General features: G+C 53.9%; 15 protein-coding genes across 15 annotated transcripts; 10 read left to right on the top strand and 5 right to left on the bottom strand.

Moving 5' to 3' along the window:
• Positions 1–104: 104 nt before the first annotated feature.
• On the top strand, positions 105–1,058 carry CLUP02_17487 (uncharacterized protein; the record flags this gene model as incomplete). Its single annotated transcript, XM_049296396.1, has 2 exons — positions 105–347; positions 918–1,058. Coding segments are annotated over 2 exons (384 nt in total), but the record flags the coding sequence as incomplete, so codon positions are not given.
• A 35-nt stretch (positions 1,059–1,093) lies between these two features.
• CLUP02_17486 (uncharacterized protein) lies at positions 1,094–2,319 on the top strand (the record flags this gene model as incomplete). Its single annotated transcript, XM_049296395.1, has 2 exons — positions 1,094–1,222; positions 1,366–2,319. The coding sequence occupies 2 exons, from the start codon at positions 1,094–1,096 to the stop codon at positions 2,317–2,319; spliced, it is 1,083 nt and encodes a 360-aa protein (XP_049137619.1).
• Positions 2,320–3,288: 969 nt separating this feature from the next.
• Positions 3,289–4,890, top strand: CLUP02_17485 (uncharacterized protein; the record flags this gene model as incomplete). The annotated part of the gene is made up of 1 exon (XM_049296394.1): positions 3,289–4,890. One exon carries the CDS (start codon positions 3,289–3,291, stop codon positions 4,888–4,890), a length of 1,602 nt encoding a protein of 533 aa, XP_049137618.1.
• Positions 4,891–5,295: 405 nt separating this feature from the next.
• On the bottom strand, positions 5,296–6,827 carry CLUP02_17484 (calcineurin-like phosphoesterase; the record flags this gene model as incomplete). The annotated part of the gene is made up of 4 exons (XM_049296393.1): positions 5,296–6,308; positions 6,376–6,466; positions 6,525–6,648; positions 6,712–6,827. Coding segments are annotated over 4 exons (1,344 nt in total), but the record flags the coding sequence as incomplete, so codon positions are not given.
• Positions 6,828–7,515: 688 nt separating this feature from the next.
• Positions 7,516–7,887, top strand: CLUP02_17483 (uncharacterized protein; the record flags this gene model as incomplete). Its single annotated transcript, XM_049296392.1, has 1 exon — positions 7,516–7,887. The coding sequence occupies one exon, from the start codon at positions 7,516–7,518 to the stop codon at positions 7,885–7,887; it is 372 nt and encodes a 123-aa protein (XP_049137616.1).
• Positions 7,888–9,735: 1,848 nt separating this feature from the next.
• On the top strand, positions 9,736–11,331 carry CLUP02_17482 (uncharacterized protein; the record flags this gene model as incomplete). Its single annotated transcript, XM_049296391.1, has 2 exons — positions 9,736–9,864; positions 10,414–11,331. 2 exons carry the CDS (start codon positions 9,736–9,738, stop codon positions 11,329–11,331), a joined length of 1,047 nt encoding a protein of 348 aa, XP_049137615.1.
• Positions 11,332–12,762: 1,431 nt separating this feature from the next.
• Positions 12,763–13,035, top strand: CLUP02_17481 (uncharacterized protein; the record flags this gene model as incomplete). The annotated part of the gene is made up of 1 exon (XM_049296390.1): positions 12,763–13,035. The coding sequence occupies one exon, from the start codon at positions 12,763–12,765 to the stop codon at positions 13,033–13,035; it is 273 nt and encodes a 90-aa protein (XP_049137614.1).
• A 4-nt stretch (positions 13,036–13,039) lies between these two features.
• CLUP02_17480 (uncharacterized protein) lies at positions 13,040–14,175 on the top strand (the record flags this gene model as incomplete). The annotated part of the gene is made up of 3 exons (XM_049296389.1): positions 13,040–13,390; positions 13,680–13,774; positions 13,839–14,175. The coding sequence occupies 3 exons, from the start codon at positions 13,040–13,042 to the stop codon at positions 14,173–14,175; spliced, it is 783 nt and encodes a 260-aa protein (XP_049137613.1).
• A 154-nt stretch (positions 14,176–14,329) lies between these two features.
• CLUP02_17479 (uncharacterized protein) lies at positions 14,330–14,907 on the top strand (the record flags this gene model as incomplete). The annotated part of the gene is made up of 2 exons (XM_049296388.1): positions 14,330–14,819; positions 14,888–14,907. 2 exons carry the CDS (start codon positions 14,330–14,332, stop codon positions 14,905–14,907), a joined length of 510 nt encoding a protein of 169 aa, XP_049137612.1.
• A 2,533-nt stretch (positions 14,908–17,440) lies between these two features.
• CLUP02_17478 (uncharacterized protein) lies at positions 17,441–17,776 on the top strand (the record flags this gene model as incomplete). Its single annotated transcript, XM_049296387.1, has 1 exon — positions 17,441–17,776. The coding sequence occupies one exon, from the start codon at positions 17,441–17,443 to the stop codon at positions 17,774–17,776; it is 336 nt and encodes a 111-aa protein (XP_049137611.1).
• Positions 17,777–18,159: 383 nt separating this feature from the next.
• CLUP02_17476 (uncharacterized protein) lies at positions 18,160–19,114 on the bottom strand (the record flags this gene model as incomplete). The annotated part of the gene is made up of 2 exons (XM_049296386.1): positions 18,160–18,670; positions 18,963–19,114. The coding sequence occupies 2 exons, from the start codon at positions 19,112–19,114 to the stop codon at positions 18,160–18,162; spliced, it is 663 nt and encodes a 220-aa protein (XP_049137610.1).
• A 14-nt stretch (positions 19,115–19,128) lies between these two features.
• Positions 19,129–23,136, bottom strand: CLUP02_17475 (uncharacterized protein; the record flags this gene model as incomplete). The annotated part of the gene is made up of 19 exons (XM_049296385.1): positions 19,129–19,229; positions 19,324–19,540; positions 19,596–19,700; positions 19,754–19,842; positions 19,893–20,150; positions 20,207–20,339; positions 20,431–20,524; positions 20,608–20,886; positions 20,965–21,018; positions 21,072–21,133; positions 21,195–21,211; positions 21,301–21,329; positions 21,393–21,403; positions 21,461–21,906; positions 21,976–22,345; positions 22,419–22,581; positions 22,728–22,783; positions 22,831–22,980; positions 23,059–23,136. 19 exons carry the CDS (start codon positions 23,134–23,136, stop codon positions 19,129–19,131), a joined length of 2,712 nt encoding a protein of 903 aa, XP_049137609.1.
• Positions 23,137–23,339: 203 nt separating this feature from the next.
• CLUP02_17474 (uncharacterized protein) lies at positions 23,340–23,630 on the bottom strand (the record flags this gene model as incomplete). The annotated part of the gene is made up of 1 exon (XM_049296384.1): positions 23,340–23,630. The coding sequence occupies one exon, from the start codon at positions 23,628–23,630 to the stop codon at positions 23,340–23,342; it is 291 nt and encodes a 96-aa protein (XP_049137608.1).
• A 931-nt stretch (positions 23,631–24,561) lies between these two features.
• Positions 24,562–25,680, top strand: CLUP02_17473 (uncharacterized protein; the record flags this gene model as incomplete). The annotated part of the gene is made up of 2 exons (XM_049296383.1): positions 24,562–24,754; positions 24,914–25,680. The coding sequence occupies 2 exons, from the start codon at positions 24,562–24,564 to the stop codon at positions 25,678–25,680; spliced, it is 960 nt and encodes a 319-aa protein (XP_049137607.1).
• Positions 25,681–26,197: 517 nt separating this feature from the next.
• On the bottom strand, positions 26,198–27,212 carry CLUP02_17472 (pyridoxamine 5'-phosphate oxidase; the record flags this gene model as incomplete). Its single annotated transcript, XM_049296382.1, has 2 exons — positions 26,198–26,916; positions 27,131–27,212. The coding sequence occupies 2 exons, from the start codon at positions 27,210–27,212 to the stop codon at positions 26,198–26,200; spliced, it is 801 nt and encodes a 266-aa protein (XP_049137606.1).
• Positions 27,213–27,521: the final 309 nt, after the last annotated feature.

The raw sequence follows: 27,521 nt of genomic DNA, 5'->3' as shown, positions 1-27,521 counted from the left end.
CCCGCCCTGTCCTCCCAGACAGTAGACTTCGCCCCCGGACCCGGCATACCTGGGGGCGAAGGACGCTCCAGCCCGACTAGGAAAAGCAAACATGACATCCAGGGCAACTGCTGCTGCTGCCTTCGGTCACGGCAGCCACGATCAAACCTGAACCTGTATCCGTACCGTTGCACTGGGACCAGCATCGACCAAAAGTTCCAACTCCCAACGCCGTGCCTCAAGTGACGATCCCAGTCTATCTTGGAGCCTTTTTCTTCGACGGACCGCGACAGCCGAAGAACAAGGCGCGCGTGCTTTTACGGAGTCATCGTGCACGGCTCAGGGGCAATATCACTGGCCGAGAGCACGTAGGAATCGAGTCCATATTACCAAGACCCTCTGTTCTGATGGCTTCCTAGCGTCCAAACCCCCAATTTTCCGTCGAGCCTGTCGGTCAGGGTCCACCGACAGACGCGTACTTTTGGGGTCACGGATGGTTTTTCGCATGAGGAGCTCGCTTACTCCGGCCGGCTTTATCTCTCCCTCGGTAGTCTTGAGCCGCAAGAGCTCAGCTCACCTGAGGGCAAATGTCCAAGCTTCTATGGCTAATCAAACCCACAGATGGAATGTGTTGATCGGCTTTGGTAGCTCAGAGTCTTCTTGGCCGGAACAAAACTTAAATCTAGATTCTGCATGTACGTCGATTGGCTGCGCAGATACAAGCAAGATCTCACGACAGTCAAGTAAATCGGAGTTCCCGTTTGGTCAGCTGCGTTGCCTCCTCATTATGCCTAGTGGCTTGGGGTCCGGTCTGGCCTCTTCCTGGATGATACCCCTACCACCTCAGCAGGAGACCTCGCAATCCTTGCTCTTCCCCTCTGGCGGACCAGTCTCGGCCAGGAAAAGCCATCCTCCACCCGTCTCTCAAATAATTTCAGGCCGTCTGTGATTTGCCGGCCCGTTGCGCTTTCTTTTACTGCAGCAACATGCCAGGCCTAGAAGCCCTTGGTGCGGCCTCGCCAGCTGATGTTCTTGTTCACATCCCCTCAAGTCTTTCTGATGAAACAGGCGGCAGCTAAGGCTCTAAAACCCCACAGTCTCTTGCACATGATAGATGCCCAACCTCCTAAGACGTACGGGTTACCTTCCGTCGTACGCTCCTAGAAGAGAAATCCCAATTTCTATTCCGCCATCTCCGATCATCATCATTCCCTCTGAAAGCATAGTTCCCCATATTTCGAAAGTGCGTCGTCGTTATCGTCTATCCGCACAATAGCCAATGGAAGCGGTTAGTGACCTTTTGGTTCCAAAAGAGCTCGGCGTGGAGCTCCACAGGGCAACATTCTCCCCCAGCGGATGGACAACTTACCAACCCTTTCAACATAGGAAAAGGAGAGGAACCGCATCCGGGATAACCAGCGCCGTTCGAGGGCTCGGAAGAAAGAGTACGTTCAAGAGATTGAGCAACGTCTTCGGCAATGCCAACTTCAAGGAGTCGAGGCTTCTGCTGAAGTACAGCAGGCGGCACGCCGAGTTGCAGATGAGAACCACAAGCTTCGACAACTACTTCAACATGTAGGCTATGGCGACGAAGTCGTTGATCAGTACATTCACACCGGCAAGCTCGCTTCTCCAAGTCATCGCGGCCTGCACATTGCAAACTCGAGCGGCAGCTTGGTTCCTGAGAAAGCGACAGAAACGTTGGAGGGTCTTTTGGTTCCACGGCGGCCACCATGCCTCGATATCCAGATGCCGATTCTACCAACAAGTAGTAACACAAGCCCAGACCGAACCTTGTCATACGGTCCTACACCAGACTCGCCTGTTGAAGAGTATGGTTCTCCGTCGGAATCTGTCCATCAAATCCATGGTTCGGCGGTTGTTTCACCGACAGACTTTGGCTCCCAACAGGTCTACGCTCGCGCCGGCGACATGAAAAACCGAGATTACGCAGGCCATCACCACCGCCCACTTGAGGTCGAGTGGGCAAATACCCACCAAAATCAGTCACCCCATGGTATTTCATCAAATGTTCAGGGATTCGGGGCGAATCAGGCGCTCGATTATCATCCGCCATTCCCGGGCATCAATCCTTCAGCAGGCATGCTGCCCCCAACATGCGGCGGACCGCCATCTATGCCGTACACATCGTACCCGACTTTTCATCCCCAGCCGCCAGCGTTCGTCGCAGCTGCTACTGGTCATATTGGACATGTCCCCGTCACTGAAGGGGATCCTGCTATTGAGGATCGCAAACCTCAGTATAGACACCCAGAAGACCATTCTTGGTCATCATCGGACCCCTTTACCAGATCGCAATACAATCCCCGACACAACTGAAGCGGCTTTGAGCGTTGTTGTTTGATGATCTCGACGCAGATTTAGACCTTTCTAAACAAGGCTCTCGATCCTGCAGACGAACCCGACACCGACAATGGAGAATGGTTGTTGTAAAGTCAACAATAAAGGCTGAGCCACACTGGAAATTCAATGGAATACTCGGCCGAACAAATTGGCCGGGGCCCTATTCTTGAATGGAGATCTCGAATAGCAACTCGCAGTGCCTTGGCGCTCCTGTTTTTGGAGCCGTACGTTGGCCTTGCCGTGTACACAATCAAGCACAGACGAGGTTGGTCAAAGGAAACCAGTCTTATTGTTCCCTACCCATGTCACCGAGGCTGGTGGGAAGGAATTGGGGCACAAAGGCAACGAAAGCTCGTGGCCTTTGGCAAGTGCTGAAAACGTTGCGTTCTCTATGGATACAGACCAAGAGTCTTTATCTCTGCTGCAGCGTTCTTTGTATGAAGCATGCGCATGGAGCAGCTGGAAAAAGGGCATGCCGGCGCCCTATTGAGCCAGCTGAGAAGGTCCAATGCTGTCAGCAAAGGGCTCATGGGTCACAAGATGGAGGGGTTGATAAGAGTCGTCTTAATGAATCTAATGCCCACGGTTACCATTCAATTCTCTTGTTTCCATTTCCTCACAACAAAGTCAACTCAGTGCGTCTACTTGACGGAATTTTATCCATATCCTACCCCTTTTACATCTTACCAAAATCATAGATCATTCAAAGCTTCAATGTCGGAATACTACAGCCAAGAGAGGGTGGATTTGGTAGCGATATTGGCTACATCACAGCGAATCGAGTTTGAGAGATGCCTTGCAGAAATCAAAGGACGCAATGGAGGTAACAAATCTGACACGATGGGAGTGCTCCAGCGTCTAGCCAGCGAAGCCGAAGAAGCCAGCAGCATTCTGTTAAGTCTTCAGGCAGAGAATATCGGGGGCTCATATGACACGATCCATCGTATGCTAGCACAGCAGACTCTACTGATCAAGACGCAGCTTCTGGAGGTTGCGGGAGAGATGGGGAAGCCGTTCCTACCGACGCCAATGTCTAATCCACGGTTGGCACAACAATCGATGATCCAGCAGCAACAGCAACAGCCACGCCAGGAGGAAGAGGCGGAATGGGAACACCGAAAACCACGGTCCCCTTTACCAAGACCTCCTAGGCTGCCGAAAGTAAAACTACAATTCAATCAGCTTCCATTGTCTAGACGGCTTTCTGACACTACGCCGACGCTTGACGCGATGGACCGGTCTCAACCCCCTGAGAAGCAGAAGTCCCCGATCCGTGAGATCAAGGGGTTCCCTCCTCGGATCGCTAGAAGGCGGCGTCGTCCTCAACAACAAGCGCCAGCAGAAAGTGGTGGAAGAAAGGACCATGGGACAACTGGTCCAAGGGGAACGTATCAAGGAGGGAGTGTCCGTCGTCATGATCAGGCTAGTGTAAGTCCTTCCCCCGGAAAAAGACTCAAGCTGTGGCCCACCGCAAGTAACAAATCCTCGCGTCCAGCGCTCGGAAAACCTCTCTCAAGAGCGAATGAAGAGCGAGAGCCCTTGAGCCGCCGGAAGTCGGGGGATGTGAGCGGTGCGGTAAACCTCTGCAGACTACAGGATGAACAGGAAGAGAGAATCGATGCGGCTAACGTAGAAAAGTGGTCGAATGATCTCAATTCAAGGACGGAGAATAAGGACGAGGGCGAAGCAAAGATGGAGATGGAGAGGGGAAATGGAAGTAAGACAGGGGACGAAGGGAAAGGGCGAGGGACTCGCGGGAGGAAGAGGTCTGCAGAAAACGACTTGTCCCCATCGACTATCAAGAAACCTCGCTCTGAGCCTCAGGGCGGGAAGAACGGTGGTAGTCCAGGGCGTATCAAAAGGTTCCTAAGCTCCCTCAACCCCTTTCGGAGAAGACGAACTAAGTCTCAGGAAAGCAGAGACGCCAAACCGACCGCCATTGTACCGAGCATACCAGACTCGCCGAAGTCAGTGGGGTGCTGCATCTTCGCGGAAGCTCTCAACCCAAGATACTTATTTGGCACCGGAAAAGAGGACCAGAGAGCCCTGCACTACCGCGACGCCATCGAAGAACTCATCCAGCTCGTCGAAGACGCGCCGCACGCAATCACGTCCAACGACCCCCTCGTGCGCGAATACCACGCGAAACAATTCAAAGACATACAGACCGTCCTACGCAAGATCCCGTCCAAGGCCATATCGAAGAAGATGATTGACGAAAAGCTCATGGCGATCCGGATGGAGGAGACGGCGATTCAAAAAGGGCAGATTCCACATCTAAGAGGGATAAAGGCGGAGGAGGCCAGGGCGGAGCGTATACAGCAGCTGACGCAGGAGAAAGAGGTCCTGCACCGTCGGTTGCGGGCCTGCAATGAGCTGAATGACAAGATTTTCGCGTTTGGGGAAGAGGGGGCGGCGATCTTTGCGGATTGGATCGTGGAGATGAAGTTACGCGTCGCGGGGGAGCTCGAGTTTGCGGAGAGGGCGCTGATGATGCCGTATTTTGGCGGGGTTCAGGAAGATGGCCGGGAGTTCTATTGTGTTTGAAGAGGAGTGGAAAGTTGAGTTTGTGGCTTATGGAGGGTTGGAAAGAGGAGGAAGATGTATATACCAGTGACGACGTGCGCCGTGTCAAGTTAGCTGAGATAGATATCACAGAGGCGTTTGGTTTGGCCTATTGAACGAATATCAAAAAACGATGCATGACTCGCGCCAACTCCTATTAACTCCAGTAATCATCCACCGACCGTTATACATACACGATCAGGGGGAAACACGTAAATTTTTGCCCAGCAACGCTGACCATTCCGTTCTCTGTCTTTTTTCGCTATTTTCATCTTTAAATGTTTTGTGTCGTTTTGAAACAATAAAAACGCTTTGGTATCGTCATTATACCGAGAATGTCTCTCGCCTCCACTGGGGGAGAGAGTCCGTGACCAAACCACCTCACCCTTACAAAAAGTAGTCCGCCACGGGCTTCTTCGCAGGCATGCCCCTAGAATCCTGCGGCGCGGCCTGGAACACGCGGTACCTCCTCGCGGGCCCGGGGAGGAGTACCTGGTCGTCGGTGCCCCGAATATTGCCGTCGCTGCGTCCCCGATCGCCGTTGCTGCGCGCAAAGACGCCCGTGCCCGAATCGTCCTCGGCCAGCTCGAGGATGGCCGCCACGTTGCCGCAGCGGTAGCAGTAGTTGGGCGCCGACCACACCGTCACGATGCTGGCGTCGAACATCTCCTTGAACCCTTCCATGACCAGCTGGTGGGCGCGCGCAATGAGCGAGAGGTCGTTCTTGTGGTTGAAGTCGCGGACGATATCGGCGCCAAAGAGGAAGCCCGCACCGCGCGGCGACAGGCCCCAGCCGTCGATCTCGTCCGGGTCGGACCAGAGCAGATCGCACATGGCGCCCTCGTGGGGGACTTCCTGCTTTCTGTCCAACAGCCGGATCTTATCTACGCTGTCTATAAGCGGGGACAACCCGCCATGAACGCACAGAATGGCTCCGGCGGGGTTGCCTATGGAACCTGATGCGCTTCCTGATGCGCCGCTTCCTGGCGGGCCTGTCTTGTCGCCGCCGGACGAGGGGGCACCGTTGGGGCTATTCGTAGGTTGCCTTTGTGGTCGTCTCTGTCGGGGGAAGCGGCTCATTGTTGAGCCGTTCTGATCGCAGACCTCAATCTCAGTATCTTCGCTGATGGGGTCTTGTCCCGGAGTGGAGTTGAATGTGTGTGATGCGCCGAGAACGATGGCGCCGAGGGCGAGGTAGTCGAACACGTCGCAGCAGTACCGCCAGACGTTGGCGGAGCCGTATTTCCGAAGGCACTCGTCGTAGAAGCCGTAGACGGTAGTAATTTGGCGGGATTCGTGGTTGCCCCTGATAAGGGTCATGCGGTCGGGGTAGCGGACTTTGAGGCAGAGAAGAAGGAGGAAGGACTCGAGGGAGTAGAAGCCGCGGTCGACAAAGTCACCTATACGAAGGAAGCGTCAGCACATCCGATAAGTGCCGTGGGTAAGCGAGAGATCATGAGGGCATACCCATGAAGAGGTAGTTGGTATCGGGAACATCGCCGCCTACTCGGAAGAGCTCCATGAGGTCGTGAAACTGGCCGTGAATGTCGCCACATATCTAGTCCGATGTCAGCGTCTACTCGCCGGAAATTTACGGTGGGGGTTCCTCATCGTACCGTTACGGGGGCTGTAACCGTGACAACATTTCCTTCCTCAATGAGCAGCTCGCGCGCCTTGTGGCATAGCTCTCGGACTTGCGCTTCGGGTATCGGTCGACAGGCGCGCAGTTGTGCGATAGCTCTGGGTTAAGCGTCAGCGCCTTTTCAGTCATGAGAGATAGTATGCGATCGCGAGTATGCTCACTTATCGAGGTCGCTCATTGTGGAATTTGAGGAGGGGTTCCTTGGTCTGGGTCGCGGCGCCCGAGGCCGAGGACTCGCGATATCGAGGTGGAAAGGATGGCGGGTATTCGTTCTACTTTATAGCATGTCGCGTGGAGTATTCGATTCGGCGCGATCGACGGCAGCTACCTTAACGTCGTCGTAAGAATGCGGATTGAGCACTTGCGTAGGGGCGATCAGGGCTTCGAGGATGGGATGGCGTCAGTAAAGTTCGAAGAGGTGCATGGTTGCCCTTTAGCGGTCGCCGGTCGCCTGCCAACCCCCAATTCGAACTTCCAATCGCGCCGGGATCTGCAAAAAGTGGATAGATGGCCAATGCGTCGCTGTGGGTTCTCGCTGGAGTGCATCCCGGCCCGGGGAATTGTTCAGGGCTCCATCTCGGGGCTTTAGTTATTGCGACGACCGAAGATTAGATCCTCAGGCTCGCGACCTGCAGTTGTCGGCTGGCATGTCACGTCGCCCAGGGTGGACCCACTCCGGGCCGCCGGAATCCAATCAGAAGGCCTGCATATCAGTTCGGGTCATTAAGCTTCACTGCAGGTTTGCGAGAAAATCATCCGTTGGCCATCGTCATTGCGAACCTCAAGCCTTCGTTAAGGGGACTACATTCGGATCCGTCACCCCGTCGCGCGAGCATGGTGCTGTCATAGGTGAGGAGCCTCAGTCAATTGGGTCATTTTGATGAATTTCAAAGTCGCTAACGTCCAATGGCACGCAGAAGTTCGAAGCCTCCTTTTTCCGAACACCAAAGAAAAAAATCGCGATCATGCCACCACACCCCCTCCACCCGAGGTCGCGCATGACCTCTTCGCTCTTTGCAACCACGGTTGTCGCAAGCTTCTTCGTAGTCGGCATGCCGCATCTGTTACCGTGTCCGGCACCGAGAGTCACATACGCCGATGGAGAGATAGTGGTGGGCGAGGACGGTCGCCGAAGGAGGCGCCGCCGTCGCGAGGCAGCCCCCGAAATCAACGACGGCGTCGTCAGCTTCAATCAAATGGGCGACGAGGAAACTATACGAGCACGAGAGGAGCGATTGAGGAGGGAGTGCCCAGTACCGAAACCTGGCGGCATTTTGGGCGAGTGGTTGGGATTCCACGGGCCGACCAAAGCAGAAGATGGCAGAGCGGGAAGGTGACGACAGCAGATGAACATATGTACAAATAACTCAAAGATACCATTTACGATCAACAATTGCGGTCCCGGCGGCATTGGATGTGCGATAACGATAGACGGGGTGACACGCAGGAGATGGTCAATGTGACGAGCATGCAATCAGTCAGCGAACAATCGCTCTGCCAAATTGAGAGGATATGGGTTAAGGACACCCGCTTACGCCAGAAAAAAAAAAGAGTTCACCCCCCCCGGTGCTGAACTGGGAGCTACATCTCTTGGTGCTCATGCTGGGATTCGAACTCGGGTACTCGCTAAGCCTGTCGTCGAGTAGGCTGGTTGGCGTTTTAACTGTTGACCTTTAACTACTCCACCAACCAGCCAGTTTGACCTGACCCCCGACCTAGAGGGCGCCTGCTGGCTGGTGACAGGGACGGGATTAAGGGGGTCTATATGGGCTTGCTCTTGTGGTGTATTCAGGAGAGCTGGGATGAATATACATATACGGGATGATTCACTGAAGGTGGCTGATGCGCCGCGAAGAGTTTGGGAACAAGAGCCCGAATTAGGAAGTAAGGGTGCCCAGAATCATGAATCCTCCAGTATACCGTAGGATCTCAAGAGCCCTTGCTCAAGTGAGCAACGCGAACCAGCCTTCCCACTGATGCCGCAATTGTTGCCTCAAGTGGCGTGTTCGACGATATCTCAAGCGTTCAACTGACAGTCTAGAGTTTTCGAGTCTAGGGCACAGCATTGCAACATCGGCTGCCGCGCCTTTGCCGTTGGACTCAAATGGGCGACCAGTACGCCGCAATCACACTCTCGGGCTACGTCGAGACAGATGGTGGTAGAGGGCCTCCGATGCAGAGGTGCTTTGGACCCTACCCTATAGCCAAATAACGATTCAACTTCAAGTCACGGAATCGACAAGCAACCCATCGTGCACAATATTCCATGGCCCAAGCAGTTCGCGATGTTCAGAGTCACGCAAGCAATGATATACCTCTGCTACCAGTACTTGGGGGCTGTTGGTCGGGGCTTGCCAAGTCTAAATAAGCAGTCATCCTAAAAAACAAGGTTATTTTGGAATTGACTGCGCCTGAAACTTAGGTGCAGTTCGCCCTTGCAGAGTTGCATCCTCTTGATCCTTGCGAGCTTCGACCAAAGAAAACGGCTGGGGACGGGCCCAGCGTGCCGTTCTTGGTGAGAACAGATGAGTGTCTTGCTCGAGATTTTTCGATCTTCACAGTCCGAACGCTGCTGGCTGGAGTCCTTGACAGTCTTCAAATTGCTATTTTCTCCGAGTCATCCTCGCTGACGACGATCAAGATCGCCGCTCGTCTTTCTCTCTCATGTTCCGTTTCCCAACGAAGTTCTCATACCCCTGAATCTGGTTTAAGAAGTGCCGTGAGCTTATTACGTATGATCTTCCGGGAAATTTTACACACAGGATTCGCCTCGCCTCAACAGTGAATCCAATGCCTGCCTACGTTACTAGGGCATAAAGTAGCAATATTGAAGGCTCTACCAAATTTTCCACGGCTTTCTGGTGTTCCGTCCATGACCGGGCGATCGTGGGGGATGAGACGTCGGAAGAGACTCAGGCAAGTGATCCGTGGTGCTAGGCCGCGCCCCTGCCTCCGGCCCGCAACCTTAACACCCGCTAACAATATCTGACGCAGGGAGCCCCTGATGGACGCCTTGGCGTAGAGGAACGCTGGCCAACTTTTTAGTCATTGTTGCTCCCGCAAACCACTCACACACATACACAACGACGCATATACCCTCACGAGGCTTCACAGCCTCTCCTCGTGGTTAAGAGTGACAAGGTTGTGTCTTGTTCAGGCTTGTGTGCGGGGCGGAGGTGTACCACATGGGCGGCTTGCGGTCTGATCTCCAAAGCGCCAAGAACGGCTCTGATCAGTCGAAACAGCCGGGAGGACGAATCACGAAGAACGCCTGGAGCCTTGGGCCCATTGAGATTTTGGCATCGCGGTTTAGAGTTGAGGTGACGGGTGCCATCTGTTTTCTACCGGGGCACGAACTGAGACCGGATTCAGCACACCCATCGTATGCCGGTCTTTCAAGGGTGGAGACCTTGCATCCTGCTTCGCACCTTGGGGAGGCAACTTGCAAGACGCCACCAGCCTGGCAGACCGTTGGCATGTTACGCAACCCGAAAATTCCGGATGGCATCTGTCTCATGAGCCCTGGTAGATGCCATCTGATCAGCAGAGGCTCTGGGCTGGGGGGAGGGGAGCGCCAGCCCAATACTGGGCCTGGTCCACACAAAGACTTATGCTTAATGACAGTCCGGGAAGATGTGAAGTTAAATAGACTTCATTTCCCCGAACCAGAGTATGTTTTATTCCTCATCCCTTCTCTCAGGACAGTGTCTTTTTTCTACATCAAACTTTTCAATTCTATTCTTCAAGAGCTGTGCTCTATTTCCATTCATTCTCAGCTTCTCTGTCATTCCTTGATACCCCAATTGTAAGTTTTCCTCCCATCCAGGGCTGGCTAGAAACACAACGCTGACTAGAATCTCCAGTTTGTACCGTTTTCTCTTCACGACAGTCATTCCACAATGAAGTCCTTCATGATCCTTCTCATTGCTACCGGCCTGGTGTCGGGTCTGAGCATCCCCAAGCAGCTGGACACCCGCCAGGCCATCGCCCAGGCCCCGGCCGCTGCTCCCGCAGCTGCTGCTCCTGTTGCTGCACCTGCTGCTGCACCTGCTGCTCCCGCCGCTGAGGCTCCCGCCGCTGCTCCCGCGGACGCCGCCGCCGAGGAGGCGAAGAAGAAGGCTGAAGAGGAAGCTGCCAAGAAGGCGGCCGAAGACGCCGCCAAGGCTGGCGAGGGCGCTGCCGCTGCTCCCCCGGCCGAGGCCGCTCCCCCGGCCGCCGCCCCTCCTGCTGAGGGTGCCGACGCCGCCGCTGAGGCCGCGAAGAAGGCACAAGAGGAAGCCGCCAAGAAGGCTGCAGAGGACGCTGCGAAGAAGGCACAGGAGGACGCGGCCAAGCAGGCCGAAGACAAGCAAAAGGAGGCTGCCAAGGAGGCTGCTAAGCAGGCTGAGAAGGCCATGGGAGACTACCAGAAGGGCAACAACAACAACAAGGGCAACAAGGGCAACAACAATAACAACAATGGTAACAACCGCAACAATGGAAACAACCGCAACAACAACAACAACAACAACAACAACAACAACAATAACAACAACGCCCTATTGCTCCAGAACATCCAGCTCCTCCTCGCGGCCATGAACCTCCAGAACGTCGTCAACGTCCAGGCCCTCGCCCAGCTCCAGGCGCAGCAGCAGCTCGTGATGCTCGCCCAGCTTCAGCAGCTCGCCCAGCTCAACGCCGTCGGCCTCGTCAACCAGGTCCAGGTTGTCGCTCTAATGCAGCAGGGTCTCGTCCTCGGCGGCGTCCAGCTCGGCGGCGTCCAGGTTGTCAAGATCCAGTGAACAATTTGCTGCCGAAGTTCAGGGGAGGGAGCATACAGTGTACAGGGCGATGTAACTGCAAAAATGTAATTGACACAATTTCTACGGTGCAAGGAGCAATCATTCAATCAGTGTTTAGCACTGGGGGCGCCACTGTGTTTGTTTAGATGTCTCATGCGTTGCGGAGGTGTGAGGGAACCCGCGCCGCGTGATCGGTTGGGTTTGACATCCTTAGTGGACGGTCTCTACTGAAGGTTGAGGTGACATTAGTATGGCCGTGGTAGCACTCATTGGTCTCCTAGAAAGGGGTTGGGAATCGGTGGTCCACATGACATGGGGATGGGTAACGGTGCATTGTTCAACGGCTCTACATATCAGACTAGGATTTGGCAAGTGCTTTAATGTAGTTTATGAAAAAAAAAGTGTCAATGATCCACCTGCCAAAACCTTTGAGTTTTACTTTGAGTTTTACTTTCCTTCCGTTGATAGTTGTGTCTGTCTCAAAACTTTGCTGATGTCGCGAGGGGTTCATGTTTAGGGCGGGATATCCCTGTTCGAATGCCAAGTTTGTTGACAGCATATTGACTTAAGCTTATCCTCGATGAATTTTCCTTTGATCGATTTGATTACTTCTGACTCAGCACAATGTTTGCCATACCATGTCACCTTCATTTTCATTCCAGTCGGCTAAAGGTATTTGACGTCTAAATCCAGTGCACCTGATCAGTGAATGATTTACACTTGGGTAGGAAAGGGTTCTCATCGTGATGGTGGACGATATGACGAGCACATAAAATCCGTTCGCCTCCTCACTGAGTTTTAGCATCAAAAGTCGACAGTCATGTATGGTACCGAGATGCCCTCGTCAAACGCAAACCCAACCCTCCTCTTCCCGGAAGCGTAGAACACCCGGGTTGCGGGGAAAGGGGACGTCAAAAGAAAAGAAGGTGAAGAACCAGGGTGTGACATCTGCAGCCCTGTCGCGCGTTCCCTTGTCGTCAATGCCATGGAGGGAAGATGCCTCATCGACAGAAGCCTGAGACACTTGGAGGGGTTCGGGGTTGGTGAGCCGAGCAGGGGGGTTCCGACGACAGCAGGAAAAGGGCGGCGGTAGGGTCACTGTGTGCTGCACATTGCGCCCGGACCGCTTGTCAGTGACGCTAGAGGCTCTGACTTGCTGGAAGAGGAGAATTGCGGGGTCTGTAATGGCCAATTAACGCCTGGTCAAGACTTGCAGGGGCCGTACAGAGGTCCGAGGGATGCTGATGGACCCCACTGACACGAGTTTAAACAGCCACTAAACCTTAGTTGAGCCGCTCCGACGTCGACGGTCCTCCTCCTCCCGTCTCTCTCGATTCTCTGCGTTGAGTCCCTGCTTGGACTATGCCATTCACAACCACTCATTCCAATACCAAGAGCGAGAATGGGATGATGTCCTCGCACCCCAATTCGATGATCAATGCCACCCTGATACAACGCATCGCCGGCGAGCCGGCTCGGCAGTCTCCTAAGGCAGAGCCGAAAATCCTGACGCGAGTGCAACGAGACCAACTTCATTCGTCCCGTCTTGACTGCTGTCAGAGACCCCAGCGGGCCCAGCCTTGGGACGACCCATCGGACTTCTCATCACCCGGCCGAGCATACCAGTTGTTCCAGCTCGGTACGCAGGTCTTTTCGGATGACACACCTGTCATCGCAGCATCGTCCCAGCTCGCAAGTGTCTGACTGAATGCCGCCACACCGCCGCCCCTTGCTTTTCCACTTCTTCTTCCAACTTCCCTCCGCATTGTCGTCGCACATACCCAACACCACCCTCACAAAACCTGTGATCAAACCAAGTCCTTTTCCACCGCTGCTTCTCATCATCAGACCCTACGAAACGGATTTTTGGCTCGGTTCTATGTGTAGATCTCATGAGTCTATTCCAGTTTCCGTCTCCCGTCCCCTGTCTCCCTTCTCTCACACAAAGTCCGCGGGAAGGAAACTGGCTGGAAGGGCCATGTGCCGGCTTGGCGATGGCTGGGATGAAGAATTCCGTGTCACCATTTGCCGTCGGCCGAGTAGCCGCAGGACCCGCCAAGTAAGGTTATTTGGGCATTGCGTTACGTTGCTTGGCCCACGAGAGCCTCAATGGCCTTGTCTTACTTCGTTTCCTCACCATAAACTTTGATTACTAAGTCTCGTCACAACCAAAGGGATTGCGAGTGAATCTCTTCTAATCTGTCTATGCTTAAAAATGAATTTCCATCTCCAAAGATTATATCTGGAGATAAACGCCTCACGAGAGACGCTGAAGTGTACGTGTATAGTGATATTGCTTTCCTACCGTAGTCTTTAATTCGCTTTCATTCAGCTCGCAATCATCCCAGCATAAGTCGCTAGATCGTGCCAAGGGTGGCATCGCTTCCGTCATCCGAAGAAACGTCCTCTCTTCCATGCTCTACGCGTCCCCTCACGACCCCTAGTCTCAATGTTGGGCCCCCCTCCCCCCCTGTCAACCCGTTTGATCCAACATTATTCCGTACCAGCGATATCGAGACTCTGATACGCATCGGATCACTCGTTCACGACTCTTCCGAGCGCAAATCGTACCTTAATTCGCACTTGGCAATGGCCCAAACGCCTCATGCCTTGCTGAAGAGTTCAGACGTCGACGTACAGCACTCTTGGCTCCGAGTATCTTGGCTTCTGCTCTCGTCGACGTATAAGCCACCCGTCCCGCCGCGAACATCACATATTCTTCTTTCTTCTCCATCCACACGCATTCAAGTCTCTTCATCCAGTCCGATCTCACTCATTCCCTTCATTCATTCTCTTCAGAGGTGGGTCTCATCTCAAGGCCAGATGAACAGAATACCATACTAACCAACAACCAGCTGTGCTCTTTGTTCTCTTCACTCCTTTCAGGTCGTTTACAAACAAAACCAAAACCACTCTTTACAGGAACAATCAAGAGCTGTGCTCTCTTCAAACATAATACATTTTTAATCAAACCCCCCCAATCTACCAACCAGCCAAAATGCGCTTCTCAACCATCATCCTCTCCACCCTTACCGCCTTCGCCGCCGCGGCACCCGTCGCCGACACCCTAGAACCTCGCCAGGGCAACGGCAACAACAACAACAACAACAAGAACAACATCGACCTCGCAAACCTCAACAACCTCCAAGGCTTCCGCAGCCTCGACCTAAACTACCTCCTTGCCCTCAACAACCTCAACCTCCAGGGGCTCGGCCAGCTGGGCCAGGTCAACAACCTCAACCTCGCCGCCTTCCAGAACCTGTTCGCCGCCCAAAACTTTGACCTCAACACCCTGCTGCAGCTGCAGCAGCTGTCCACCGTGCTGGCGATCCAGCAGCAGGGCGTGTTCGGCAACGTCAACCTGGCGCAGCTGAATCTGGGTGGCCTCAACTTGGGGCTCATTGGCGGGGTCGGGCAGGTGAACTTGGGACAGTTTATTGACCAGGGCTTGGTTGGGCAGATTAACCAGGTCGTTCAGCAGTCTTCCGGTACGTTTTTGACTTCGCATATGGACTATTGAAATCTTGAGTGCTGACCAGGGGTTCTTCTTTCGCAGTCGTCGTCGTTGCGAAATAAGCACTCTGCGTCTGTCCTCCAGGAATAGGCGATGCGATGCATTTATGAACTGGGCTACGGATTGCCAAATTTGGGACACGGTGTTTCAACCTGCTTTTCTTTTCTCTCTTAATGACTGGCGCATGAACTTTTTCTTGATTCTACAAACTGAAGGGGGACTGGTCGATACAGGTACTAGAATCAAGATGACAAGATGGCATGTATGGATATAGGTACCGTGACAAATTTACGAATCTTCATCCAGAATATTTCTCTGTGTACCGCTCTCAAGTGAGGCTACGGGCCGAGTGACAAACGCATACAAAAGTTTGATGAAGCTTCTCTGATCAACCCCTCTTTAGGCCTCTCAACTCGAGTCTAAAGTCAAAATTTCCAGAAAGAGATACTCAGACGGGGTGCAAGGTAAGACTCGGGTTTGTATTCGGCGTTCGAGCTACTGACAGGCCTCATCACAGTCGCCAGTACATGCAGTACTTTGATATTCGAGAAAAGTTAACAGGCGTCAAGCGCAAGAGTGCTCGCGAGTGCTCACGAGTGGGCTTCTGCTACACACTAGGTATACCAGAATCCTCGCAAAGATCCAGCACGTGCTTTTACATTTCCAGCCTAGGATCTCTGGTGTCTCTCATCTGTTTTCTCAATCATCGAGACCGGCGATCAATAAAGCCATGAAAGACCTCTGCCTAGTCCTACATTTTATATTCCATATAAACGGTACGTTTCAGGCCCCCCCCCCCACTCACCCTTCATTACTAGCTCTCCCATCACAGGCACAGATCTGCCCCGAACCTCGGACCAAACAGTACCTCTTGCTTCCCTTCCTTCATGATATTCTTTGTCGTTGACTGACTGCCCCCATCCCCCCGAAATGAGTCCCTTCACTCATATCTAGCATCGAATGTTCTGTCTAACCGTCTCAGTCGCAATAATAGACAGCATTCAATGGCGCGGACCCAATAAGAGATCAAGTCAAGATCATTCAAGGGGTTTAGCGAGTCCGATACCCCCGATTCAAGCCTGATACAGAATCCCACGAGAAATAGAATTTGGCAGCCCTCCCAATCGGTTGCTCGTACTACACCATCAGGACTGTCCCACAGCAGGCCAACATTGTTCCTTAGCCCAACCATAGCTGCACCACAGGGATTTTGTTAATACCAAACACCCTCTCTCGCCGACAGGTATCTCGCAGTCGCTGGACTTCGCTGTACCGACGCTCAACAAGGGTACTGCCCGCTCACTCCGTCAACGCCGGCTCTACAAGTCAACAATAGATAAGCTATTCCAGACGCAAAGAGTACATGATGAATCGTCATTTCAACAAGCGATTGCTCACTGACCAATACCGCACGAGAATGGGACACCGTAAACATCCAGCCTGCTTACGAGGTCCATGTCCCAGGTTGGAACATATTCCAAGCACGAGAGGACGTAAATCATACAGCAATGCCAAAGTCCAAGTTTCTCATATCGACCCTGACCTGTTGCTTACGAGACTTTATTCTTTTCAGTACCGCCGGTGAGATATCAGCACCCAGGCAAGCACAAACTACATTCGTTGGGAAAGTCATACTCTGCCGCCGACACAGTATCATCCAACTCATCTTCGTAATTGCCTAGCGCTCAGCTTGTACACGACATCATATGTCGTAAAGAACGATATTGAAAGCTACACGTATTATCTCCTCTCTTTGAGATCACTCACTGTTTGCGTAGCACGTGTGCCGCGGTCAACATCTCGTGAACACCATCACAGCATCAGCCCCCCACTTCCCACTTCATCCCACGGACACAGTTCCATCGCGTGGGCCCAAGAAAGCAATTCATGCACTCAGAAAACGAGCAAACCACCCTCCAGGAGAAGCATATCCCGTCGCGCAAAGAACCTGCCTGATGGTGGTTATGTTACTTTGTCATATTTCACGTATACGTTCATCACCGGAAGAGCACGTGGTCACTCCCGTACACGCATACAAACACAAACCTTTACGGATACCCTATTGTTAAATCTCCTTGCACATGATCTGATTTCGTACCACACTCCCACAAAGCACGCACATACATATCCCCGACAAATGGAAATACAAACACGCCCCCCATCCCCAGAATTTCGCAACTCCGACCACTGACATCTCCCCTCCCCTCCCCCAAGTGGAGACCTGCACGAGGGACTCAGGTAGAGACAGCGACCCGGAACTGGCCGACCTGCGTATGTGGAGAGGTACTCCGTCCGGAGTACACAGGAACCAAAGAAAAAAAAAGGAAAGAAGAAAAACGCTCACCTAAACACGGGAAATCCTGGCGGGGAGCCCGAAGATCAATCCCCCGCCCGCCCCTCCATTGACAATTCCCTTGCGACTGTCGATCTTTCGGGTATAAAAAGACATTTTTGTGGAAACATACGAATTTTCTCAGGGAGAGGAAAAGAACGTGGGGAATAAAACAACCAAAAAAACCCGTTACCCGCGTGCCCTGCTTAGGAGAACCGGACCGAAGGGAGTGTTGCAAGACAAGGCGGGTATCCTCTGTAGGGATGTTCCCAATGCCCGGCGTTCCTGGAGACGGTTGCCTCCCCCTCCCACCCGCCGGAATACGAAATGCATTGGCATCTTGGCAAGCCTTGTTGCGGAGACGAGCATACGGAATCCGACAGCGAGAGGAAAGAAAAAGAAAGCAGTTTGGCCCAGAAGAGCTCAGGAGGGGGGACGATGTCTCGAGACTGCTGATGCGATGTCGCCATTTGTGGCAGGTCTGCCAAGTCAGGGGGAGAGGTGACCAGGAATCATTCCTGTTGGGCCAGAAACGAAATTTCGTGGGCACATTTGTGAGGCTGACATCTTTGCAACGGGATGGCGCAGCGCAGGTCTGAGACCCCCTGAGTGAGATTTGCTGGAATTGCAATTGTTAGGTCAGGCTGTCAGCTTTGGGAGCTGAAAAGAAAAAAGCCTCGTCAGGTCAGACTTGCAGTAAGCAAATGCACTCGCTACATGTGCAGCTTGTCGAAGCCTACCAGGGAGCTCACACGACAAACGTGTGTTATCCAACCTCCCAGGCAGGACCTTGTTTCCAATTTTTCCCACTTGTTCTGCAAAATTTCGGCTTGGGCGTTATGATAAAGCCAACTGAAGTATGCTGCCGCACGCACGCGGGGGACACGTAGAGCCCGTGACTCGGCCCCGGGCCGGAATCCTCAGTTCGTGCCCGACCGGTCGGGGTGGACCGAGGCGAACGTGATTGGACTACCTCTCACAGTCACAGCCCGCACGAACGGGACTGCAGGCAAGAGGCGGGGGAAAGCTCTAAATTTTCGGGACAAGCACGCGTTGCATGGGGCCGAGGGAAACCATAACTTGCAGGTGAATATCGGGGTGCATGCATGACAGACTTTAGATGCGGATCTTTGGCGAGCCGATCAGCTTCGTAGGTGCAGACAACTGATCTCGTACATCGCGGTGCCCGCGGAAGTGTTGCGTCCCTCACGGGCAGAGATTTCTTCGCTGGCTGCTCCAGGGTTTGACGACGAGCGGACGAAGGAAGACTTGGCAGACCTCGTTGAGGTTTGGTTGCGCGCTCGGACGACGTCCCGTGGGACGGACGTTTGGCAGGCCATTTGGCATTGCCAGCGAGTCCGTCAGACGCTCTGATGGATATGGCCGCGCCTAATGACCCGCTAAGAGCTCCCTCGTGGCTGCGTGGCATCCCGCTTGCGCCGCTTGCGGCGACAAAGCTTCTATCGGGCGTCTGTTGACCGAAGCCATTACGCCTGTGTCAAGCCACTGGCTCAGGTAAGAGTGCCGCGATGGAGGCACGAAGGTTGGGTTAAGGTCATATGCGGCGGTTCAGGGCACCTCCCGCGAATCCAGACTCAACCGCTACAATTCCACCCATCCAAACGTCATGTTAGTCGTGGGTTGTAAAGCCAAGTATGGGAGAAACTTGGTCAATTGGGGCAAGGTTCATAGGAACCGCTGATTCTGCTAGTACCCCATAGACGGCATACGCCGGCGAGATTAAGATCGACCCGGAGTTATGGGAGGTGGGAGTGCACGACTACGGCATCGCCTTTTTTCGACCCTTGGAAGATCTGGACCCTGGATACTTGATAACCCACCCGGAAACGAGCAGACGTCTGGTCGAGACTCTGAACTACGAAGCGTTCGCAGCCAACGTCGCTTAATGCCAAGCTCCATGTGCCGATTCGCATCATAGTGGCGGATATTTTCAAACAAAGAGAACGGAGCTCCAAGGTACTCCGTACCGCAAAGCATTGGCTCTCGTAGACGCAACCGAGCCATAGGCAAGCAGATGGGCGATTTTGGACCCTGAGCGATGGTTGAGTGACGTGGGGAGGCAGGGAATCAACTGCCTCGCAGTGCAGGAGCTTTGGGATGAACAGAGCTTCCAATTCTGACACACGACAATCCGCAATACGGCCGTGGCTGACGGCCACGTCCACTGCTATGGCGACACGAATGCACTGACGGTAGGAAATCTTGCGCTCGCAGGAGCAAGGCAGCAGAATTATGTTGTGGGGAAAGCTGTCTCTGGAGGAAGGCTGTGCGTTTGCTCGTCCATAGTCTGACCGTCCGAGCTCGAGGTGTTGGGAGTCTTGGGTTGGGAAATAGGGGATGATCTGACGTATGGTGCATTGTCGATGGGCCGAACAGGGAGCGGGTCTATGCAGTGACGCGGAGAGTGTTATGCAAACTACCAGCGGTTGGTCTCTGATCTCTGACGCTAGCAGAGGTTTCCAAGGCAAGGCTGGGGTCCCAAACGATGGTGGTCGGGATATGCTGTATGTCAGTGGTTCTCCTAGAGTCTTGGTTGCTCAGTGCTGTAGGGGCACATGCATGTCAGGTTCAGGTGCTCTGGTGTAGGTAATCCATCGTCCCATCAGTTGCGCGCGTGAGATGGATGGGACGGTGTGGTTTGTGTCTGCATGGTGGTTGCATTCTCGCGAAGCCGGTTGCAGCTAAGTCAGGTACGGATGCATGAGGTGTGGGATGAGGTTTTTAAGTTTGGTTGGCTGGAAGGATCATCGAGATATCCGCAGCCCGAGGCCAAAGTCGACCACGATGCGATGCAGATGCAGATGCAGAGCTGCAGCACCGGCCGTACTCGAACGAGCTTGATCTGTTGCAACAATCGAGCACTCGCCATTTGCCAATCCCTTTCGTTCGTGTCGGGCTTGCCTAGACCACGATGCAGTGGGAATTGGCCATGATCGTGAAAGCAGGTCTCGACTGTTGATGTCAAATAAGAGAACAAAGAGGGAGAGGCATAGAGTATCGGTATCGACCGAATGACAGGAACAAGAAGCCGCAACGTGAATAGTAGAGGTTCAGTATTGGTAGCGCGACGCGGTTCAAGACCCGACGACTGTTGCAACCGCGCTTCGTAGCGGCTACCTCGTTGGACCAAAGGACCGAAGTCTTTACCCCAGAGTGCCGGCCTCCAGGTGGGGGTGGAAAGTTGGAAGAGAACAAAGAGACGGGCGAGGCGGCCTTGTCAATCGTTGCTCACTGGAATGCTGAACTGTCGGTTGTCTTCCATCGGGCCCAAGCATGTTTCCTCAAGGAGGGAAAAAATCTGCCATTTGGCGCGGCCGTGGCTGTGGCTGGATTAGCACGTCACTATACGTAGACGCTACGCTGAGACCAAGGGTCCCAGCGTGCCTAACACGGCGTGCTGCAAACCCACGGAGCAGGCTCCAAGGGTTCACGACCATCGACACTGCTGTGATGTTGGTCACGATCCACGTCAAGATCGAGGTTGACGGCTTCGTGGCAAGGTGGTTGAGGTGAGACCGTGAGAAGTTCGTGAGCAGTCTGGGCGAACGGACAGACGGGCGGCTTCCACCACGGAAGATCAGTTAGACTGGACCTTGGGCTTGTGGAGATGACAAGATGTACTTTGGAGGTACCTCGGGGAGTTCCACCACGATATGAAGGGTCGTGGTTGTTGATGAGCGTTTCCGTACTGTTTCTTTGCAAGGAGTCTTGGAATCGGACAAGCAAATGAACGAGTCGATAGGTTGTTTGGATGCCTCTCCTTTACCCTTGACTCTTGACTGTCGTCTTCAGAGACTCTGGTTGAGTTGGGACTGACCGCCTGCGGTGAAGAGTTGCCACCTTTTCCATGCAGAGGTTTCGAACCCACACAACCGGATAGTCGCATCAGATGTTGTCTTGTTGGAAAATGGAGAAGCTGAGGAGAAGAGATCCATCTGGCAAAGTGACAGATCACAAAAGGCGTCCCCGAAGTGCGACGAGGCAGGTACGGAGTACCGGAGACGGGTACTTGCCTGGTTGGTGAGTCCACCGTTGCTCCTCTCACCTCTCACCTCCAAGTACCTTTGGATGTACCTCCCTTCACCACCTCACCTCACCTCACCTTGCCTCACCATGGGCAGCGCAGGTACGCTGAGGTAGGTGTTGCATTCAAGGTGCTTAGCTAAGGCAGCTTCGGTTGATCCTCGCCCTCACTCAGTGAGACACTGATACTGACTGTGAGCCCCTCAGTGAGGGGACCCAAGTAGTAGTAGTGTACGTACCCAGCCTCGCTCCGTCACCAGCTCAGCCCAGCTTCCAGCGGGTCCTTCGGGCCTGCAATCCCCACTACAACCCACTGGACGAACACCCTTTGACACCCAAATTAGCACTCGCTGAGGGTTGTCGTCACGGTGAACCAGACAAGCCAGAACAACATGGCCAGGCTGTCCCTGGTTGCCATCCATGAAATCCAGGAACCTGCCCCCTTCTCGAAAAACAACACACTCGCAACATGAACGCGCAACATGCACGACACCACCACCAGCAATGTCTAAAGGGTAACTCGTGCGAGAGATTCTCCTTGGGATCACCTTGGGAAGCCTGCCTACCTTAGGTATTCCGTGACTCCGTAGAGGAGTGCAGCAAGGTTTGCTTGGCCTTTTCGTATCCATGTGGTCCATCGGAAAATACCACCAGTCAGGATGCAATGGATGAACAATGGCACCATCTGATCGACCATCCGTGTGACGAAAAGCCCGCCGTTCCTGGATCTGCCACGGTGATGGTCAAACAGAACTGGACCGCTTGTTTGAGCCCCAGAGGCCCTTGAGCAAGCCTGTCTCGCCTGTCTTGCCCTTTTTCTTTTCCCCGATTCGATCCCTTTTTCGGATAGGCAATGAGGCACGGGGGTGTACTTTTGTGAGGGGATGCGAGACACGGGAACTGAAGAGCTGCCACACCAACTCATCGAGGCTTCCTTTGGCTTCTGATTGAATGTCGACAGCTGCAAGCTCCAGGAGAGGGATTCGGGGGATGATCTGAGACTCGGAGGACGGAGGCAGGATGAACAAGGCCCGAGACGGGATGGCAGCATTGGCACTGTCATCATCAGGATGGGTTGATGAGGGGATGCCAACTGCCGTCCACCCATCCAACGTCATCCTGTACTAGCATTCTGAAAGAGAGGAAGGATAGCTGGACGTGTTATGATCTGAGGCCAGGGAATAAGCCAGCAAGCACCATCATCAACACCACTGACTGCGGCGGCATGCGGCGGCGGGCCTGCTTTTTTTGCTGCCCAGGGTGCTCACTGCACAGGACTGACGCGAGCGTTTCGTCTACAATGGGCAAAAGGGAAACAAAATTGCCAGCCATCGACGCAAGATTCCCGAAGCCGGGATGCCTGTCTCGTTCGTTGCGTCAGCCACCGTCACATATTATCTTGTGGGATGGGCAACACAAGGCGACCGGAGTGGTTGGGGTGTAATTTGAGTGCGAGTAACTGAAACGATTCTTATTTTTTTTTTTGAATTTTAATTCTGCGTCTACGGATACTGCGTATGGATCAGGTATGTCTGGGTATCACCGCTGCTGGGTAAGGCAACCTGTGCCTGTGTAAGAGTGGGATTTGTTTGGGCTCTGTTCATCTGACTCTTATGGATAACATTAACAACAAATCCATGCCAAATGGGAATTCAGCGATGATGTGAAGTCTTTCTGCCCAAGGCTCGCATGTTTGGTTCGCCATGACCGGACGATAGTAGTCGATAAACCATGCATCTAGATGCAAGAGAATGGGCACCTATTCAGACCCATCCATCAGGTATAGAGTACCCGGACGTGTGGTGATGAGTGGCCATTTTTGCCCGTATTTTGTCACTTTGTTTTGTGCCCGCATTCCCAATTTCTCGCTTCTCTTCTTCTTTTTCCGACTCCATTCAGTGATCCTCGCCCACATTGCTGCTGCCCCCCCCCCCCCCTGCCGGGCCTGCCCTCGTTCTTGCAGATACGCTAAAGAGCCGAGAGGGAAAAGAGGACCATTGCCGGGGTTTCCTTCTCGTTTTCCCTTGCCAAGTTGCCGTTACACCCCTGTCTTGGTGCCCTCTTCTCGGCCCTCGTCCACGTCGTCTTCGGTTCTCACCTACGGGTTTTCCGCACCGCCTATTTCGTCCACCACCACTTGCTAGCTAATACTTGCCATCGTACGGAAAGCAATGCTCCCGGGGTCGGGACTTGTAGGGGGTGTGCGAGGATTAGACTGTAGAAACAAAGGACAGCAAGAGAAGATAGACCAGAGAGAGAACGCCAAAACCAGATGATCCCGCTCAGACAGCGCGCTAAAAGTGAAGGAGTGAAAGAAAACCAAAGTTGCCAAAGAAAAGGTACATGCGAGGTACGTCCGAAGAGTACAGGGGGGAGGCACTGGGGGGCTTTGGACACAGAGCGCAGCATTGCATCAACACGGACCATTCTGCACTACTGGCGCAGTACGGAGTACCTACGCCTCCACCCCAACCTGCCTGTAATGGCATGAGCGATGGGCGATGAGAGGTTCCCAATTGTCCTTTCCATGTCTTTCCTCTTCTTCGTCTCCAACTTGTGCTTGTTGCGGAACCCACTTGGTGCAACGCCCACCGCCGAAATACCCTCTCTCTCTCTCTCAACCAGATAGTACATACTCCGTACAGAGTGCCAGAATCCCAGAATCCCAGGCTCTAGCCCAGCCCGCCCGTCCATCTTCCCGCTCCTCGCGACTCGTTTCCCAAACCCGACTCAGCCTTACTTCGCTTTATGAACCCTGCATAACTTACCAGCAACGGCATCTGGGATCCTTTCTCTCTGTGTCTGTGTCCAAGTTCGAAGCCCCTTTCTGATGTACGGACACACCCATTGCTACTAGGTACGGAGCATGTACTCGGACCTGGCAATCCCAATCCCAATCCCAAATCCAATCCCACCACGCCCGTCCATCATCCACCATCCATCATCCACCTACCTCACTACATATACCGCCCCGACCTCCCACCTCATCCAAGCCTCTCTCCTTGTGCTCTCCTACTCACCTCTCCAACCCGACGTTGCGTGATCACATCATCCCCTTACGACCGAGTACGAGCTACTGCCCTAATCACACACCCGATTACAAGCTGCATACGAATATGAGCAGCACCCCCTACTGCTCAGGACCGAGGATAGGAAGAGTTGGCTTTTACGACGTTTACCACCCACGACCGACACGATCCACCAACAGATAATTTTCTACCCGTTCCGCTATTGTTACTGTTGTAAAACAGGAATCACTTCGCATACACACACATTCCAAAACCAACAACTACCACCAGGCCCATCAGTCAGAGCCGTGGGCACGAGACACAACGACAAGATGGGCAACATGGCGAGACAGGTCCAGAACACCGACTACTCGGACGACGAATACGGAGCCGAGGACGCCTACTTCACCTACCGACCCCTCTCCAACCTTCCCACCCCGCCACCTTCATCCAGGAATTCTTCCGCCCACCAGAGCCCGAAAACGGCCTTGGAAGAAGGCGACATCCTGCAAGAAAAGTTCCTTGGTACGTGCAGCCCGAATTACGTGATGGCGGATGGGGAAAGAGCTTTGGCAACCCTTACAGACTTTACCCCGTCTTGCTCCAACGCCCGTTCGTTCGATGGGCATGCTCCAAATGCAATATATTATATGCAATGTAATGCTAACCTCCGCGCGCTTACAGGCCCCGCCATCCACCTCGTCAACCTCGTTCCCACGTCAGCTTCCCTCACGACCCCGTCGGTGCCTCTGGTCCAGGCCATGCTCAGCCGGTCCGGCCTCCCGCTCGAGACCATTGCCTTGGCCGTCTGCATCCTCGACTCTCTCAACTCCAAGTTCGCCCTGAGCTGGCGCTTGCAGTGCCCCCTGCTCGTCGACGGTTCTTCCTACAACAAACGCCACACTCTTGGCCACAGCCCTCTTCTCGATCGCCGCCGCCAGCAGCAGCTGCACATCGACTCGGTCCAGCCCGAGCTCATCATCCTGTCTGCCCTCATCATCGCCGCCAAATTCACCGACGACTGCCACGACTCGACGTCATACTACTCGTCAAATTGGGGCAAGGACACTTGGTCGTGCGAGCAGATCAACGTAACGGAACGCTGCATCTGCGAGAACCTCAACTACCGCATCAAGCCCCTGGTCGACGATGAGGATCTGCTCGCCGACACTATGGTTGACATGCAGCTGGCCGCACGGCACTACAACTCGGCCCGCCCCGTCCAACCCCACGAGATGGGACACAGCAAGAGCAAGAGCATGACGATCGGTACGGCCGTGATTGGTCTGGGCCTGCAGCTGACGCCCGTCGACACGCCCAAGTCTGAGGTCGAGTCGTTTGGTGACGAAGTGCGTGCGGCTCTTGAGAAGACGACCTTTGGCGGGGATTACATGTCCCTGACCTTTTCTGGTAACGACATGGGTCTGTCTCCAGTTGGCGAGGAGTTTTGAGGAACGAAGATGGAAAACAAAAAGGGACGACGGGACAATCAGCGAGCGAGCGTTTTTGTTTGATTGTCATGATGGTTGATTTGCATGCCCTGTGGGATTCCGAGAGGATATTTCGCACATTTGCATAAGTCTCACTGGCTTATTGTATACTGAGGGGGCGACATCATTTTTTCCAAAGCTTGAACGTTTTTAGGATACCAAAACCTCGGCCTCGACGAGGGCTTGACGGGTTACGCATTTTGTAATTTTTCTCGAGCGATCAAACTGGGCTGGCGTATATGGTGGACAAGGGGTTTCATCGGTATCGGATTGGGGGGTTTGGGATCAGGGTCGCGACACTGGAAACCATGGTTCATCTTTTTATCATACCCTATTTGGTAATGTAGTCCTGGAAAGACAAATTTCTCTCTTTTACACATTGTTCCCTCGCTGTGATTCCTTATGATGAGTGATGGTATTTTGACTTGACAACAAAAACCAGAGTATATGTCTAACCTAGAAACTACACCATCACCGCCTAAGGGCTCAACCTGTTGATCGTCCACTTATCCTCCTCGCCCTCCACCTTGTCATACACAAACCGGTCATGAAGCCGACTATCCCTCCCCTGCCAAAACTCAACCCTCTCCGGTACGATCCTCAACCCGCCCCAAAACTCGGGCACCGGAATCGTCTCCTGGCCCTCGAACCGCTCCTCCACCTCCTTCACCCACCCCTCCAGCTGCGCCCTCCCATCGTCCTTCTCCCCCTCCTCGCCTCTCACCCCTTCCCGCGGCTCCAGCACCTGACTCTGCCGCGAAGCCCACGCCCCGATCCGGCTCCCGCGCACGCGCGTGTCGTAGTACACCTGGCTCTCCTCCCTCGTCAGCCTCTCCGCCCTGCCCTCGACTCTGACCTGCCTCTGCAGCGCCTCCCACCAGAACGTCAGGCTCGCGTGCGGGTTGGAGGCGAGGTCGGCTGCTTTGCGGGAGGTGCCGAGGTTGGTGTAGACCACGAAGCCGCCCTTGGCGTCGAGTTCTTTGAGGTAGACCATGCGGGCGGAGACGCGGCCGGACGGCAGGGAGGCGGTGGAGAGGGTGCAGGTCTCCGGGTGGGAGACGGCGCGGGTTTGTTGGGCTGCCGTGAACCAGGTGTTGAACTGGTGGGTTGGCGAGGTTGGGTGCAGGGAGGGGAGGGAGAGGCGGCCGAGGGTGAATTGGTCTGCGCGGGTGTTTTGGGAGGAGCCGGCGGGTGCGACTGTGATGTTAGTTTTTGTGTTCTGTTGGGGGTTTGTGGTGAGGGGGTTGGTGAGGTGAGATGGGAGGGGAGCATGAGAGTGAGATGAGGGCCGTTGTTTCCCGGCGTCTTCATCATCCAGTGACCCGGTGATCCGGCCTTTTCACTCTCATCGTGCCTCTTCACCCGGGGATGTCATGCTACGCAGATCGAAAGGGCAGTGGTGAGAACTTACAAATGAGCTTCTCGCTCTCGGGAGGCGGGTGTAGAGCCATCTTGAGCGATCTCGAGAATCTGTAAGCGAAGCCGGGCCTCATATGCGAGAGGTCGAATGTTCACCTTGGCTGGTGAGTAAGTGGTCTTGTTTACCAGAACTTCCTCACTACCCAACTTTCATCAGCTGATGGAGAACACGGGCAGAAGAAAGTTGATTGTTTCGTGACTCGATGAAAAGCGACTCACGAGGAAATGCTAGGATTGACGTTCAGATCAATTGCAGCTTGGAAGTTCGCGCTTAGGTACGTAAAATGTCGAGAGTAAGTTGATGCGGTGTGTTTGATGTGCGTAGACCAGCGTGTAAAGGGTGAGGTGATTTACGCGTCTGAAAAAGCGGTTGCAGTGTCATG

This window comes from Colletotrichum lupini, chromosome 10, assembly GCF_023278565.1.
Source record: "Colletotrichum lupini chromosome 10, complete sequence".
In the NCBI taxonomy this organism is placed as follows: Eukaryota; Fungi; Ascomycota; class Sordariomycetes; order Glomerellales; family Glomerellaceae; genus Colletotrichum; species Colletotrichum lupini.
Note: the sequence above shows the minus strand (reverse complement) of the source record. Positions and strands in the feature narration are given on the sequence as shown.